Below are 12,052 nucleotides of genomic sequence, written 5' to 3'. Positions count from 1 at the left end.
TCCCTTCTGAGTCCCAAGAGGCAAACTGTGGGTTAGAAGCTAAGAAGCCATTCTTCAAAGTGCCCTACATCTCATTTTTCACTTTAATTTTTTTCTAAATGTGTTGGCTTTGTCTCTTAAGTCTTCTTTCTCTTCTATATGCCATTTGTCTTCCATTTTTAATTGCAAAGTTGGAAAAAGGAATGGCTGTAAGCTTTATAACTATTTTAGCCTGCTTTGCATAACCCAATCTAACAATGGGATATGTAACCCAAATAATAAATAACATACCCAGTCGATATAACATTGCATAGGAGTATGCATGGGGTTGAACTATTTGTATCAATAATGGATGTTTGTTTGAGAACAACTCTTGCAGTAGTGAGTTCCCAGATTGAAGAATATACAAGCTGGAATGTGTCCAGAGGAGGGCGACTAAAATGATCAAGGGTCTGGAGAACAAGCCCTATGAGGAGCGGCTAAAGGAGCTTGGCATGTTTAGCCTGAAGAAGAGAAGGCTGAGAGGGGATATGATAGCCATGTATAAATATGTGAGAGGAAGCCACAGGGAGGAGGGAGCAAGCTTGTTCTCTGCTTCCTTGGAGACTAGGACGCGGAACAATGGCTTCAAACTACAAGAGAGGAGATTCCATAACATGAGGATTCCATTACATGAGGAAGAACTTCCTGACTGTGAGAGCCGTTCAGCAGTGGAACTCTCTGCTCCGGAGTGTGGTGGAGGCTCCTTCTTTGGAAGCTTTTAAGCAGAGGCTGGATGGCCATCTGTCAGGGGTGATTTGAATGCAATATTCCTGCTTCTTGGCAGGGGGTTGGACTGGATGGCCCATGAGGTCTCTTCCAACTCTTTGATTCTATGATTCCTCTCAAGAGACACAGTCATGGTTCCAATTCAACCTAGTCTTAGGAAGAGCATGAAAACACACCTCAACCTAGCCTTTTATTGTTGTCAGTAATTCACATTATCATTTTATTTGTTTTTAGTTATGCTTGCTAGCAGCCCTTTTGAAATGGAAAGTTGAGATATAATATTAATATAATATAATATAATATATAGAAAAAATGCAACCACATTTTGCATTATCTCAAATATTGGGCTGATGAAAGAAGCAAGTTAGGAGGCACATCAACATGCCTATATATACATGAATTTATTGTGTACTTATTTCACCACCACACCACACAAGGAAGAATAATGGCTGGGGTGTTTTTCCTTGCATCACAGCACATATTTCCTGTGGCTAATCAGAGGCCTTCATTTCTCATCAGAGCTCGTCCTTCGACTGAAAAACATAATATATGAAATTATATCTTGGACCGAAACCATTGTTACTGGGGGAAGCAAATTGCAATGGGCTGCCTGAATGGCAATGACAGAACAATCATTTAGCCTTCATTCCACTACTCATGTACAGCTGCTTAAATATGGACGCCTTTCATTCTTGCTAGCAGGTCAGTGCTCTGCGGGCATCCATTCCTCATTGCTCTGACTGCATGGGAATTACTGCCACCCGAATCTCATACATTTGTTCTAATTTCCTTCAGGCAAAAGAACAAACTCCTATCACTGTCATTTTCTATTTGGCTAGCTTGGATACCATACTTTCCATCCAGCTTGTTATTGGGTTGACTGACTAAGAATATGAGAGAAACTGGGGAGTCAGCAATATAACATTTAAATTTAGCTGGGTGGTGTATTAAGATTTCCAGAAACTTTACTTGCTTCCAAAATAAGAAATTAAGAATCAAAGAGGAGTACTTTTGTCCCAACAGATATTCTGGGTTTCAACTCCCAGAAATTCCAGCAACCATGTGGGATGTGTACAGTTGTGCATTTTCCATTACCCTGTATACTTTATTCTATGCCAAAGGAAACACTAAGGAATGTATGGAGTTGCCATAAGTTGAAATATAACTTGAAAGCATGTCTGTATATATATATATATATATATATATATATATATATATATATATATATACACACACACACACACACACACACACACACACACACACACACCTTTTTAAGCTCTAGAACAGTGGTTCTTAACCTGTGGGTCCCCAGATGTTTTGGCCTACAACTCCCAGAAATACTAGCCAGTTTACCAGCTGTTAGTATTTCTGGGAGTTGAAGGCCAAAACATCTGGGGACCCACAGGTTGAGAACCACTGTTCTAGAATGTTTACTTTCAAGGACAATGAGTTGCACATCTGGTAGGATGCACTTGACGAGGGCAGATATTGTATATAGCCACTATTTTATAGTTAGTCGGGTCTTTTAGTATTTTTAATTGATAGGGGTTTTTTTATCATTGCCTCAACATTATGCCTTTCACCAAATTAAACACCTAAGGATTTTGTAGGATGCCCTCCCAACAGAGTTAAAATGGAATCACAGTACTACAGATGTGTGGTGTTAAAAGGGTTCTATAAGGCAGCTTTAGTCACGGTATAATTCTCGGGCTGCATGGATCCTCCAAGACTAGTTTTCACTCTTGATTACTTCAGACCCTCTGGTTTATCCTGTTGGCTCAAAATGAGTGAATTGCTTCTGCTCAAATGGCTGTTAAATGTGTTTGAGTCTCTCTTAGGTTTAACTTTTAAAAACACATTTAAAAAAGAAAACAAATGTGAACTTCCATTTATTTCTCCTTGTGTGTCTACGTGAATAGACAGATACACGCACAAGCACACAGCATTTTTCAGAATGGCCTACCCATGATACAAGGGGTACATCATACCCCATATGCATAGCAGACATATATTAACTACACTTTAAAGTGGACATGGGCAAACTTCGGCCCTCCAGGAGTTTTGTACTTCAACTCCCACAATCCCTAACAGCCTACCAGCTTTAAACCATTATACCCATTTGCCTCTTTACATATAATTAAATTCATTAAAAACTATGAATCTAAGACTTGTCAGTCTTTTAAACATATGAGTTGATGGGAATCAGAATTAAAGTGGGCACCTAGTATTTACTTGGGTTTGGTTCCAGGATCCTCCATGGATAAAAAAAACAATGAATGCTCAAGTTCCTTTAAGTAAAATGGCATGCCTTATAAATACAATGGTGAACAATGCAAATGTTCGATTTTTAGAATTTTGTTTGCATGTTTTTGAACACTGGTTGAGTGAATTTGTGGATGCAGAAGCTGTGGATACAGAGGGCTGGTTGCACACAAAATGTGAACAGAAATGAACTGCTAATCAAAAAAGTTAAAATATGTGAAATATTTAAAAAAGAATAGCATGTACAGAGAACCACATGATCCCAAGATGAAGCAGGGAAAGTAATTGGAAATCAAGTAATGTGCAGTCTTTCAAGATATGGATATGTCCTTTTCAAAACCCTGATATTAATGGCATAGACCAAAAAAACTCATTGCTAATTTCATGTCCCTCAAAGCAGAGATTTTGATTTAATTCATCTCTGATTCAGCAAGAAATACAAAATTATTCATTAGGTACAAAGTGAATAATTAAAAACTATCACCAGGACAGTCAGCCAATGATAATGGAATAAGTAAATCAGAAAAATGCAGAAATCTTGACAATATCAGCCTGAAGAAAAAAGGCACAGAAAAAAGCAATTGAGAGAGCAGTTTTACATTACACTTTAATACGTGGCACTATTTGTGTAAATCATGCATTCTTTTAGAATCATTTTTCTTGATGAGAAAAGATACATCTAGTTACTTGAAGGGGAAATTCTTTAATGGCATCTTCATTTTGTTTTAGTATGCAACAGCATCTTGCCTCAGGAAAAACAGATTGTCCCTTAGACTGTCTGTTCTGGCAAGATACACAAAGACTTTGACCTAAAGATAGAATCTTTTCCCAGAATTAGATCTATTATTGTGGATTTCAGGCTCCTGTTATCTGAAAGAGGTTATCAATTCCACTGAAAGCCATTGTTATATCTTTGTTAATCATTTCACTCCATCGGCAATTCTAAAGAAGCATGCCAAAAGGTTTAGGGCTGAGGATCTGCATTTACAACACAGAACATCTAGATGCATTTATTTATTTAATTTACATCCCACCTTTTTCCCAGCAGAGGATTCAAGGTGGCTTCCAAATTAGACACCAATAAATTTCTGAATGTGTTTTAACACAGATTGAATCCACTGATGTAGATGAAGTCCAAAGGTGCCTTGGAATGGATACCACTGGGAAAAGGAAAAACAAGCTTGCTCATAGAATATTATATGCCACTTTATTCCTCCAAACCACAGTAAGAATCTATTGCATTTATTTGGTACAGAACTTTCAAAATATATCTCACAAAAATACATCTGAAAGATGGTTTACTTAACATAGGCATTCCTAAAACTAAAAGGTATTCTCCTTTTCCACACATACTTCCTTTCACTCCCTTATGGGCAGTATACCTCTATAAATAATTGCATCACACTATGTTTTATGGATCATTTATCGGTCATCATCCTCTGCAGCATCCGTTCACTGTAAAAGAAGCCTTGTGCATGCCCTTTAAAACATACTGTAATGTATTTGTATATGTAAATACCACATGATAATTCATCTGGACAGTCTGTTGGTTGATGGTCCTGGTTGAACAGAAAACATGATACGTAAGACAAAAAAGCTAAGTAGTTGCCAGTTACTTTCAGAGCTTAATTCAATAAATTTAATGTTCAAAATTTTCCAGAATCTGCGAACTTTTACACAAAGCCTCTACTGTAAAAATCCTCATGCATTCTTACATCTTGCCATAATTGCCACTACTATCAGAAATAGAAACTGGAACATCAAAACATCTTTGGTGGTATCCATTTTGCTGCGTTTCTAGGAAAGTTTCTCAAGCTCACTCTTTCTAATCCTTCTAGAGCTGGTTTTGGACGTTTTATTCCAGAATGCTTGAAGCTAGAATCAGTGATTTTAGTAGTAGTACTATTTATATCCCATTTTTTCCCAATGGAGACACAAATTTACTGAAAACAAACAAAAAGCAATACCACCATAAAGTCAACTTGGAGGACTTGCCACGAATTGAGAGATTGCACACTTCACTCTGTTTTCCTTACCTGTCCCCATATCCTTTTTTCCTATTCTAAAACGTATTCTCTTTCCTTTAAATAGATTAGCAAGATATGAAACATTCCAATGAAGTACTGGCCAGTCAAAAGTCATGTTGCAGAAGACGGCAGGTTTCTGGAGAGACATTACAATTTCTTTGGCTTGCTCTGGTGTAAAAGGTCTGATGCTGTCATCTGCAACATAAAACAGATTGCAAAAAACAGTCAGTAGTGGGAAATCAGCTATCTACATCTCTGGTGCCATCATATACTAATCATTAAGCTTAAATTTCCCTCTCCCCCTTCAATGTTTTAAATTTTTTGCTTTATCAATTTTTTGTTGTCGTTTTGAAGGGTTCATTTTTAAATGCTAATTTTTTTAAAAAAAACAACAACATACAGACATCCTAAATACAATTATCTTGATGAATATTTATGATTTCCTAATATGCAACATAGCTCTAATTATTTAGAATCGCAGTAGAGTGTTGCTTATCTGACATAAACGGGCTGCCAGAATGTTGGATAAGTGAAAATCTCGGATAATACAAAGGCCTATTAAACTTGAGCAAAGGGAGGGTTTGCCTCCTGCTTTCTGTGCCCGTCCTCTTTCCTTCTTTCCCTCCCTCTTCCATAAAGCAAACATTTCTCTTTTGGAGTGAGGGGGAGGAGAGAAAAGGGGGAGGGAAGGAGAGACTGGCCGGTGCTGCAGGGAGGGGAACGAGGTGAGGATGGGCACTGAGGCTAAGAGTGCCAGAGAGTGATGCCGAGGGAGCAGCCAGGGCAGCCTCAGTGGGGCTCCCCCTTTACCCACACAGAGGCCACTTCTCCAAAGCCTCGCCTGGGCTGAATGCGAAGCCCCAAGGAGGAGAGAGACAGTAAGGAGTGAAGCGGAGTCCAGTGCAGGCGCCAGAGAAGGAAGAGAGGAAGGGAGGGAGGGAGGGAGGGAGGGAGGAAGGGAAGCCTTGTTTTTATTCTCTGAGGAAGAGGAAGAACCTTGAATTTATTCTTCCAAGACAGAAGCAGCCAAGGCACGTTGAATAATACGGAATGTTAGATAAGCAAAGATTGGATATGCGTGACTCTTACTTACTTACTTAGGCGATCCCTCGTTGGACGAGTAAGATGGTCTTCCATCGTGGGTTTCCTTGTGGGTCCGTAGGTGGCTGTGGAGCCCTATTCTTGCTCTGCATCTTCTTCCGCAGTGAGGGCATTGGTTTCCAGGTGGAAGGCGGTCCCGGTCGGGGTTGGCTTGGCGCGCCTTCCTCCTGGCGCGTTTCTCTCTTTCACCCTCCACTCATGCCTCCTCAAATTCTGCAGCACTGCTGGTCACAGCTGACCTCCAGCTGGAGCGGTCAAGGGCCAGGGCTTCCCAGTTCTCAGTGTCTATGCCAGAGTTTTTAAGGTTGGCTTTGAGCCCATCTTTAAATCTCTTTTCCTGTCCACCAACGTTCCGTTTTCCGTTCTTGAGTTCGGAGTAGAGCAACTGCTTTGGGAGACGGTGGTCAGGCATCCGGACAACGTGGCCTGTCCAGCGGAGTTGATGTTGGAGGACCATCGCTTCAATGCTGGTGGTCTTTGCTTCTTCCAGCACACTGACGTTTGTCCGCTTGTCTTCCCAGGAGATTTGCAGGATTTTCCGGAGGCAGCGCTGATGGAATCGTTCCAGGAGCTGCATGTGACATCTGTAGACAGTCCACGTCTCACAGGCATATAGCAGGGTTGGGAGGACAATAGCTTTATAGACAAGCACCTTGGTATCCCTACGGATGTCCCGGTCCTCAAACACTCTCTGCCTCATTCGGGAAAATGCTGCACTTGCAGAGCTCAGGCGGTGTTGTATTTCGGCGTCGATGTTGACTTTGGTGGAGAGGTGGCTGCCAAGGTAGCGGAAATGGTCAACGTTTTCTAATGTTACACCATTAAGCTGTATCTCTGGCATTGGAGAGGGGTTGGCTGGTGACTGCTGGAACAGCACTTTGGTTTTCTCAATGTTCAGTGACAGGCCAAGCTTTGTGTATGCTTCTGCAAAGGTGTTGAGAGTGGCTTGTAGATCTTCTTCCGTATGCGCACAGACGACATTGTCATCAGCATACTGGAGTTCTATAACAGATGTTGTTGTGACCTTGGTTTTGGCTTTCAGTCTGCTGAGGTTAAACAGCTTGCCATCTGTCCGATAGATTATTTCCACTCCGGTGGGAAGCTTCCCATCAACAAGATGAAGTATCATAGCAATGAAGATGGAGAATAGAGTTGGGGCAATAACACATCCCTGTTTGACACCCGATTCCACCTTAAATGGGTCACTTTGGGAGCCATTGCTGTCCAAGACTGTTGCCATCATGTCATCGTGGAGGAGCCGCAGGATGTTCACGAATTTGCTTGGGCACCCAATTTTTGGAGGATGGTCCAGAGAGCGCTGCGATTCACTGTGTCGAATGCCTTTGCAAGGTCGATGAATGCCATGTACAGAGGTTGGTTTTGTTCTCTGCATTTTTCTTGGAGCTGTCGTGCAGTGAAGATCATGTCCACAGTTCCTCTGGAGGGGCGGAAGCCGTTCTGGGATTCTGGGAGGGTGTCTTCTGAGAGGGCAGAAGGCGGTTTGCAAGGATTCTTGCGAGGATTTTCCCAGCGGAGGTTAGAAGAGAGATACCTCGATAGTTTCCGCAGTCTGTTCTTTCCCCTTTTTTGAAGAGGGTGATGATGGTGGCATCCTTGAAGTCTGCTGGGGTTTTCTCGGTCACCCACACTTTTTCTATGAGCTGGTGGAGTTGGTGTGTCAGCTCGGGTCCTCCCTCTTTAAAGATTTCAGCAGGGATCCCATCCGGTCCGCTGGCTTTGTTGTTCTTTTGTTGGCTGATGGCATTGCTGACTTCTTCCAAACTAGGCAGTGCTGCAAGCTCATCCTACTGTACTCTACTGTAGTCCAATACAATACATAAGTTTGCTAACTGAAGGATGTACAGAGGATGCATTTTGCGATGAACATACAATCTGTTGCTGACATGGGGGAAACAACCATTCTTTTTCCCAATAGAAATAAAAGCTTCTACTTTAAAATATCTACTTAGTTGTTAATGGCAATCAAGTTGACTTGAATTTAAGATGGTCAGATCTTGTGGACTCAGGGAGGTGGATTCCTTGATTGAATCTATCTAACTGGAATCTGGCCCTCCTATTTTCCTCCTGCTTTCAATCTTTCCAAGCATTATTGCCTTTTCCAGTGAGTCATGTCTTCTTGTGACATGTCCTGAGCATTAAAGTATCAGAATGCATCTACACTGTAAATTTAATGCAGTTTGACACCATCTGATAGGCCATCTGTCAGGGGTGATTTGAATGCAATATTCCTGCTTCTTCGCAGGGGGTTGGACTGGATGGCCCATGAGGTCTCTTCCAACTCTTTGCTTCTATGATTTCTATTGCCAATTTTCAATGGTATAAACTTATTTTTTATTATTTATTTACACTATTTCTATCTTGCTTTTCTCAAACTCAAAAGTGACTCAAGGCAACTTACAACCCGGCAGCCATTCGGTGCTGTAACAGTATACAATGTACACTATAATTTAAAACATTTAAAGCGAGTTTATAAAAACATGCGATTAAACCATTAAAACATATAATACATATAAAACCAATGCCTTCATTGTTCATCTCATTCATAAAATCATGGGAGTTACAATTTGGTGAGGCCCTGGTATTCTTTGGCAGAGAAAGCTACAGACTTTGAAAACTGCAATTCCCAGGATTCCATATTATTAAGCCATTGCAGCAAAAGTGTGTCCAAACTGCAGCAATTCTACAGTGTGTAGCTGCACCCTCAGTTTACACATATTGGCTTCTATTGAGAGTTGAGGCTTGACTTGCTCTAGCACCCACTTATTTATTTATTATTTATTAATTTCAAATATTTGTACCCCGCCCTTCTCTACTCATCTTTTTGATATTTTACAAAACTGTAGATGAGTTTATTATTTTCCTATCAGTTTTCTTTATTGTCCAGCTTTTACAATCACACATAGTATTTAGAATGTTGTTGTTGTTCATTCGTTCAGTCATTTCCAACTCTTCGTGACCTCATGGACCAGCCCACGCCAGAGCTCCCTGTGGGCCGTCATATTTGGAATATGATGACACAAACATTCAAAACCTTAATATTCAGTTATATATCTCAACACTTCAGAATCTTATCTAGTTCCTTCTTAGCTGCTGCTCCAAGTCCTAGTTTTCTTCTAATTTTTGACTGCAATTTCCATTCTGATTGATAATTGTGTCAAGGTATGGAAAATCTTGAATTATTTTGAGATATTCGATGTCAATTTCTAAGTGATGTAAACCATCTGTGATCATTAATTTTGTATTCTTAACATTCAAATGTAAACCTGCCATTGCACTTGCTGCTTTGACTTTCTTCAGTAACCATTCCAAATATTTACTATTTTCCACTAGTGATAGGATATCAGCTATACATCTTAAATTGTTGATATTCCTTCTTGCAATTTTCATGCCTCCTTCCCCTGAGTCTAATCCCACTGTATGTATACATGTTCAGTGTTCAAGATAAACAGATAGGGTAATGAAATGTAGCCTGGCCTGATCCCCTTATCAACAGGAAACCATTCCTTTTCTCCATATTACTGTTCTCTTGTCCTTGTGCATGTTGCACATCAGAACAATTAAATACGAGGGTATACCCATTTCTTTAAGAGCAATTCATAATTTGTCATGATATACACAATTAATAGCATGCTATAATCTATAAAACACAGGCTGATTTTCTTCTAAAATTCTTTGGTGCGCACCATTACTCAAAGTATTTTTAAAAGTATAGGGTGCAAGAATAAGCCAATGCAAACAATTATAGCAAATTAAATATTCTTTGCAACACAAGGAAATGGCAAAGCAGCTTCTAAAAAATCTTTCTTACCTCTATTTCTCCCCTTAAAAGACAAGAAATGCACCATGGCAAGGACTATGCTAATTTCCGATTTCAATTTAGCCCTGAGATTTATATTACCCACTGAAACTGTCAACCTGAGAAGCTGGCAGCCTTGGATAAACACCACAGATTTACAATAAATGCTCAGTCTAAAGGGATATATTAAGCGCAAGAAACTGCTTTTTAAAAAACAAATTTAACAGTATCACACAATAAAAGGTTACAAACAGTAAACATCTTCTGAATATTGATGGATTACCCCAACATTTTTATAGAAACCAATTATTAAAGACAAAGAAAATTGGTTTTTTTATCTGTGTTGGGAGAAGGATGATGACCTGTTAGGATCACAACCTATTGGGGATTATGGATTATGATCTGTTAGGATCAAAACCTATTAGGCAACAGAGTTATGGAGGTGTTCCTTTAGTTTATTGATTAATTGATTATTACTGAGAACATAGATACCTTGTTTCTATTCGATGCTCTCAGCAGACAAAGATTCAAGTAGACGCCTTTTAAAATAACAAGTTTGCTTTACTCATAACTTCATGTATTTTAGTATGCAGGCACATTTCTTGCCAGGTTAAACTTGAAAAGGTTTCAGATTGTATCTTTAACTTATTGTCTTTCACAGTCTCATCAAAAACTATATTGCTCTGTACAGTTCTCTTTCATAAGAGTCTACTTTCAAAGAATACATGCATCAACAGTTTTCTAACTTCCTACACTGGCTTCTATGCTCAGAAAGTCTTCTATACTCAAGCTGGCTCAAGGCTCAATTCTCATCCTTTTAAAATAGCATTCTAAACAGTCAAATGATCTGCAGCCCCACCCACTGCCTCAAGTAAATAGAGTTAAGGAGGCCGCAAACTAAAGAAGAATACACTTCAGGAATTAAAAGGACACATTATAAACAGACATAACATTAAATAGAGGAGACTTGAAAAGGTTGTTATCACCAACAATCTCCTTTCCCCAGTTACTTGAAAGTTATTCCAATTACAATCTGCTCTGAATGTTTTATCAAGGAATTAGGACTTCGAATTCTTCCTACCTTTTGCAATGTCTATCAAGGGGGATACAGGTAGTATATGTTTATTTATAATACTGATATCCTACTTTTCAAGTACAATGCTGGAGTTGAAATACTTTATTAATATTATTTTTCTGCTATTATAAGATACACTAATTTAAATACCACAAAGAGAAAAAGCTTTCATATATTAAAAAGCATCCATTATTCTAAGACACACCCTATTTTTAGAGATGTTTATATAGGGGGGAAATTGTGTCATTGAATCAAATAAATACAATAACTACAGTTAGCCCTCTTCATTCAATGGAGTTTGGAGAACAGGACTGATGTGAAAGTGAAACAATGCAATTTTTTTTTAATCTGAGAGAAAAGCTTTATATAAATTTCTAGGTGTTGCAGCATGACTCTATGGTCAAATGCAGCTGGAAGTCAAATGCAGCTGGAAGTCAAAGGTCAATGAACAATCAAATTAGCAAAATTTAAAACCGCAAATGCGGAGAAATGACTGTACAAATTAAAAACAAAAAAGCAAAAAAAAAGAAAAGAAAAAAAAAGGAAGAGCTGGAAGCAAAAAAAATCAACCAGCAATAGATTACAACTGCTGGGTTTTTTTGTTTGTTTCTTTTTTTGGAATATCAGTCAGTGTGTGTGTGTGTGGGGGGGGGGGGGGTGCTTGCCTTTTACACTGGTTCTATAGGTCAGCTTTTATTTTTATCATCTTTCATAGGTAGCAGACCACTTGACAGTGTGACATTTAGAAGACTCAGAAGGCAGGAAGACTTAGCCCTTGGCCTTACCCTCTGCGATGTTACAGCTTCAAGGCACAAGGAGAAAGTGGTTGTGTCACAGGGGGGGAATTTCCTGCCATATGTTGTCTCTTATCTTAGCAAAGGGAAAATCTATGGGTTATCAAGCCATGGTCTGAACACAAAGAAAACAAGATCAGAGAGAAAAACGTGTCCAGCTGTGAGCAACAACTGTAGACACAGATGTAATGTACAGGCAAGCTTTCAAGGGTGATTAACTGGTTGA

At 39.4% G+C, this 12,052-nt stretch overlaps 1 protein-coding gene across 6 annotated transcripts in view; it reads right to left on the bottom strand.

Annotated features, from left to right (window-relative positions):
- Positions 1–12,052, bottom strand: part of HSPBAP1 (HSPB1 associated protein 1) — a 71,354-nt gene that overhangs the window by 48,262 nt on the left and 11,040 nt on the right. For 5 of the 6 annotated variants that reach the window (XM_060774672.2, XM_060774679.2, XM_060774663.2 and 2 more), the window contains exon 2: positions 5,049–5,234. The exons of the other annotated variant lie outside the window; for it this stretch is intronic. In XM_060774672.2, coding sequence (XP_060630655.2) covers positions 5,049–5,234 — 186 coding nt within the window. The remainder of the gene's footprint in view (positions 1–5,048; positions 5,235–12,052) is intronic. 6 annotated transcript variants of the gene reach the window in all.

The sequence above is a fragment of the Anolis sagrei genome, chromosome 1 (assembly GCF_037176765.1).
Source record: "Anolis sagrei isolate rAnoSag1 chromosome 1, rAnoSag1.mat, whole genome shotgun sequence".
Lineage (NCBI taxonomy): Eukaryota > Metazoa > Chordata > Lepidosauria > Squamata > Dactyloidae > Anolis > Anolis sagrei.
Note: the sequence above shows the minus strand (reverse complement) of the source record. Positions and strands in the feature narration are given on the sequence as shown.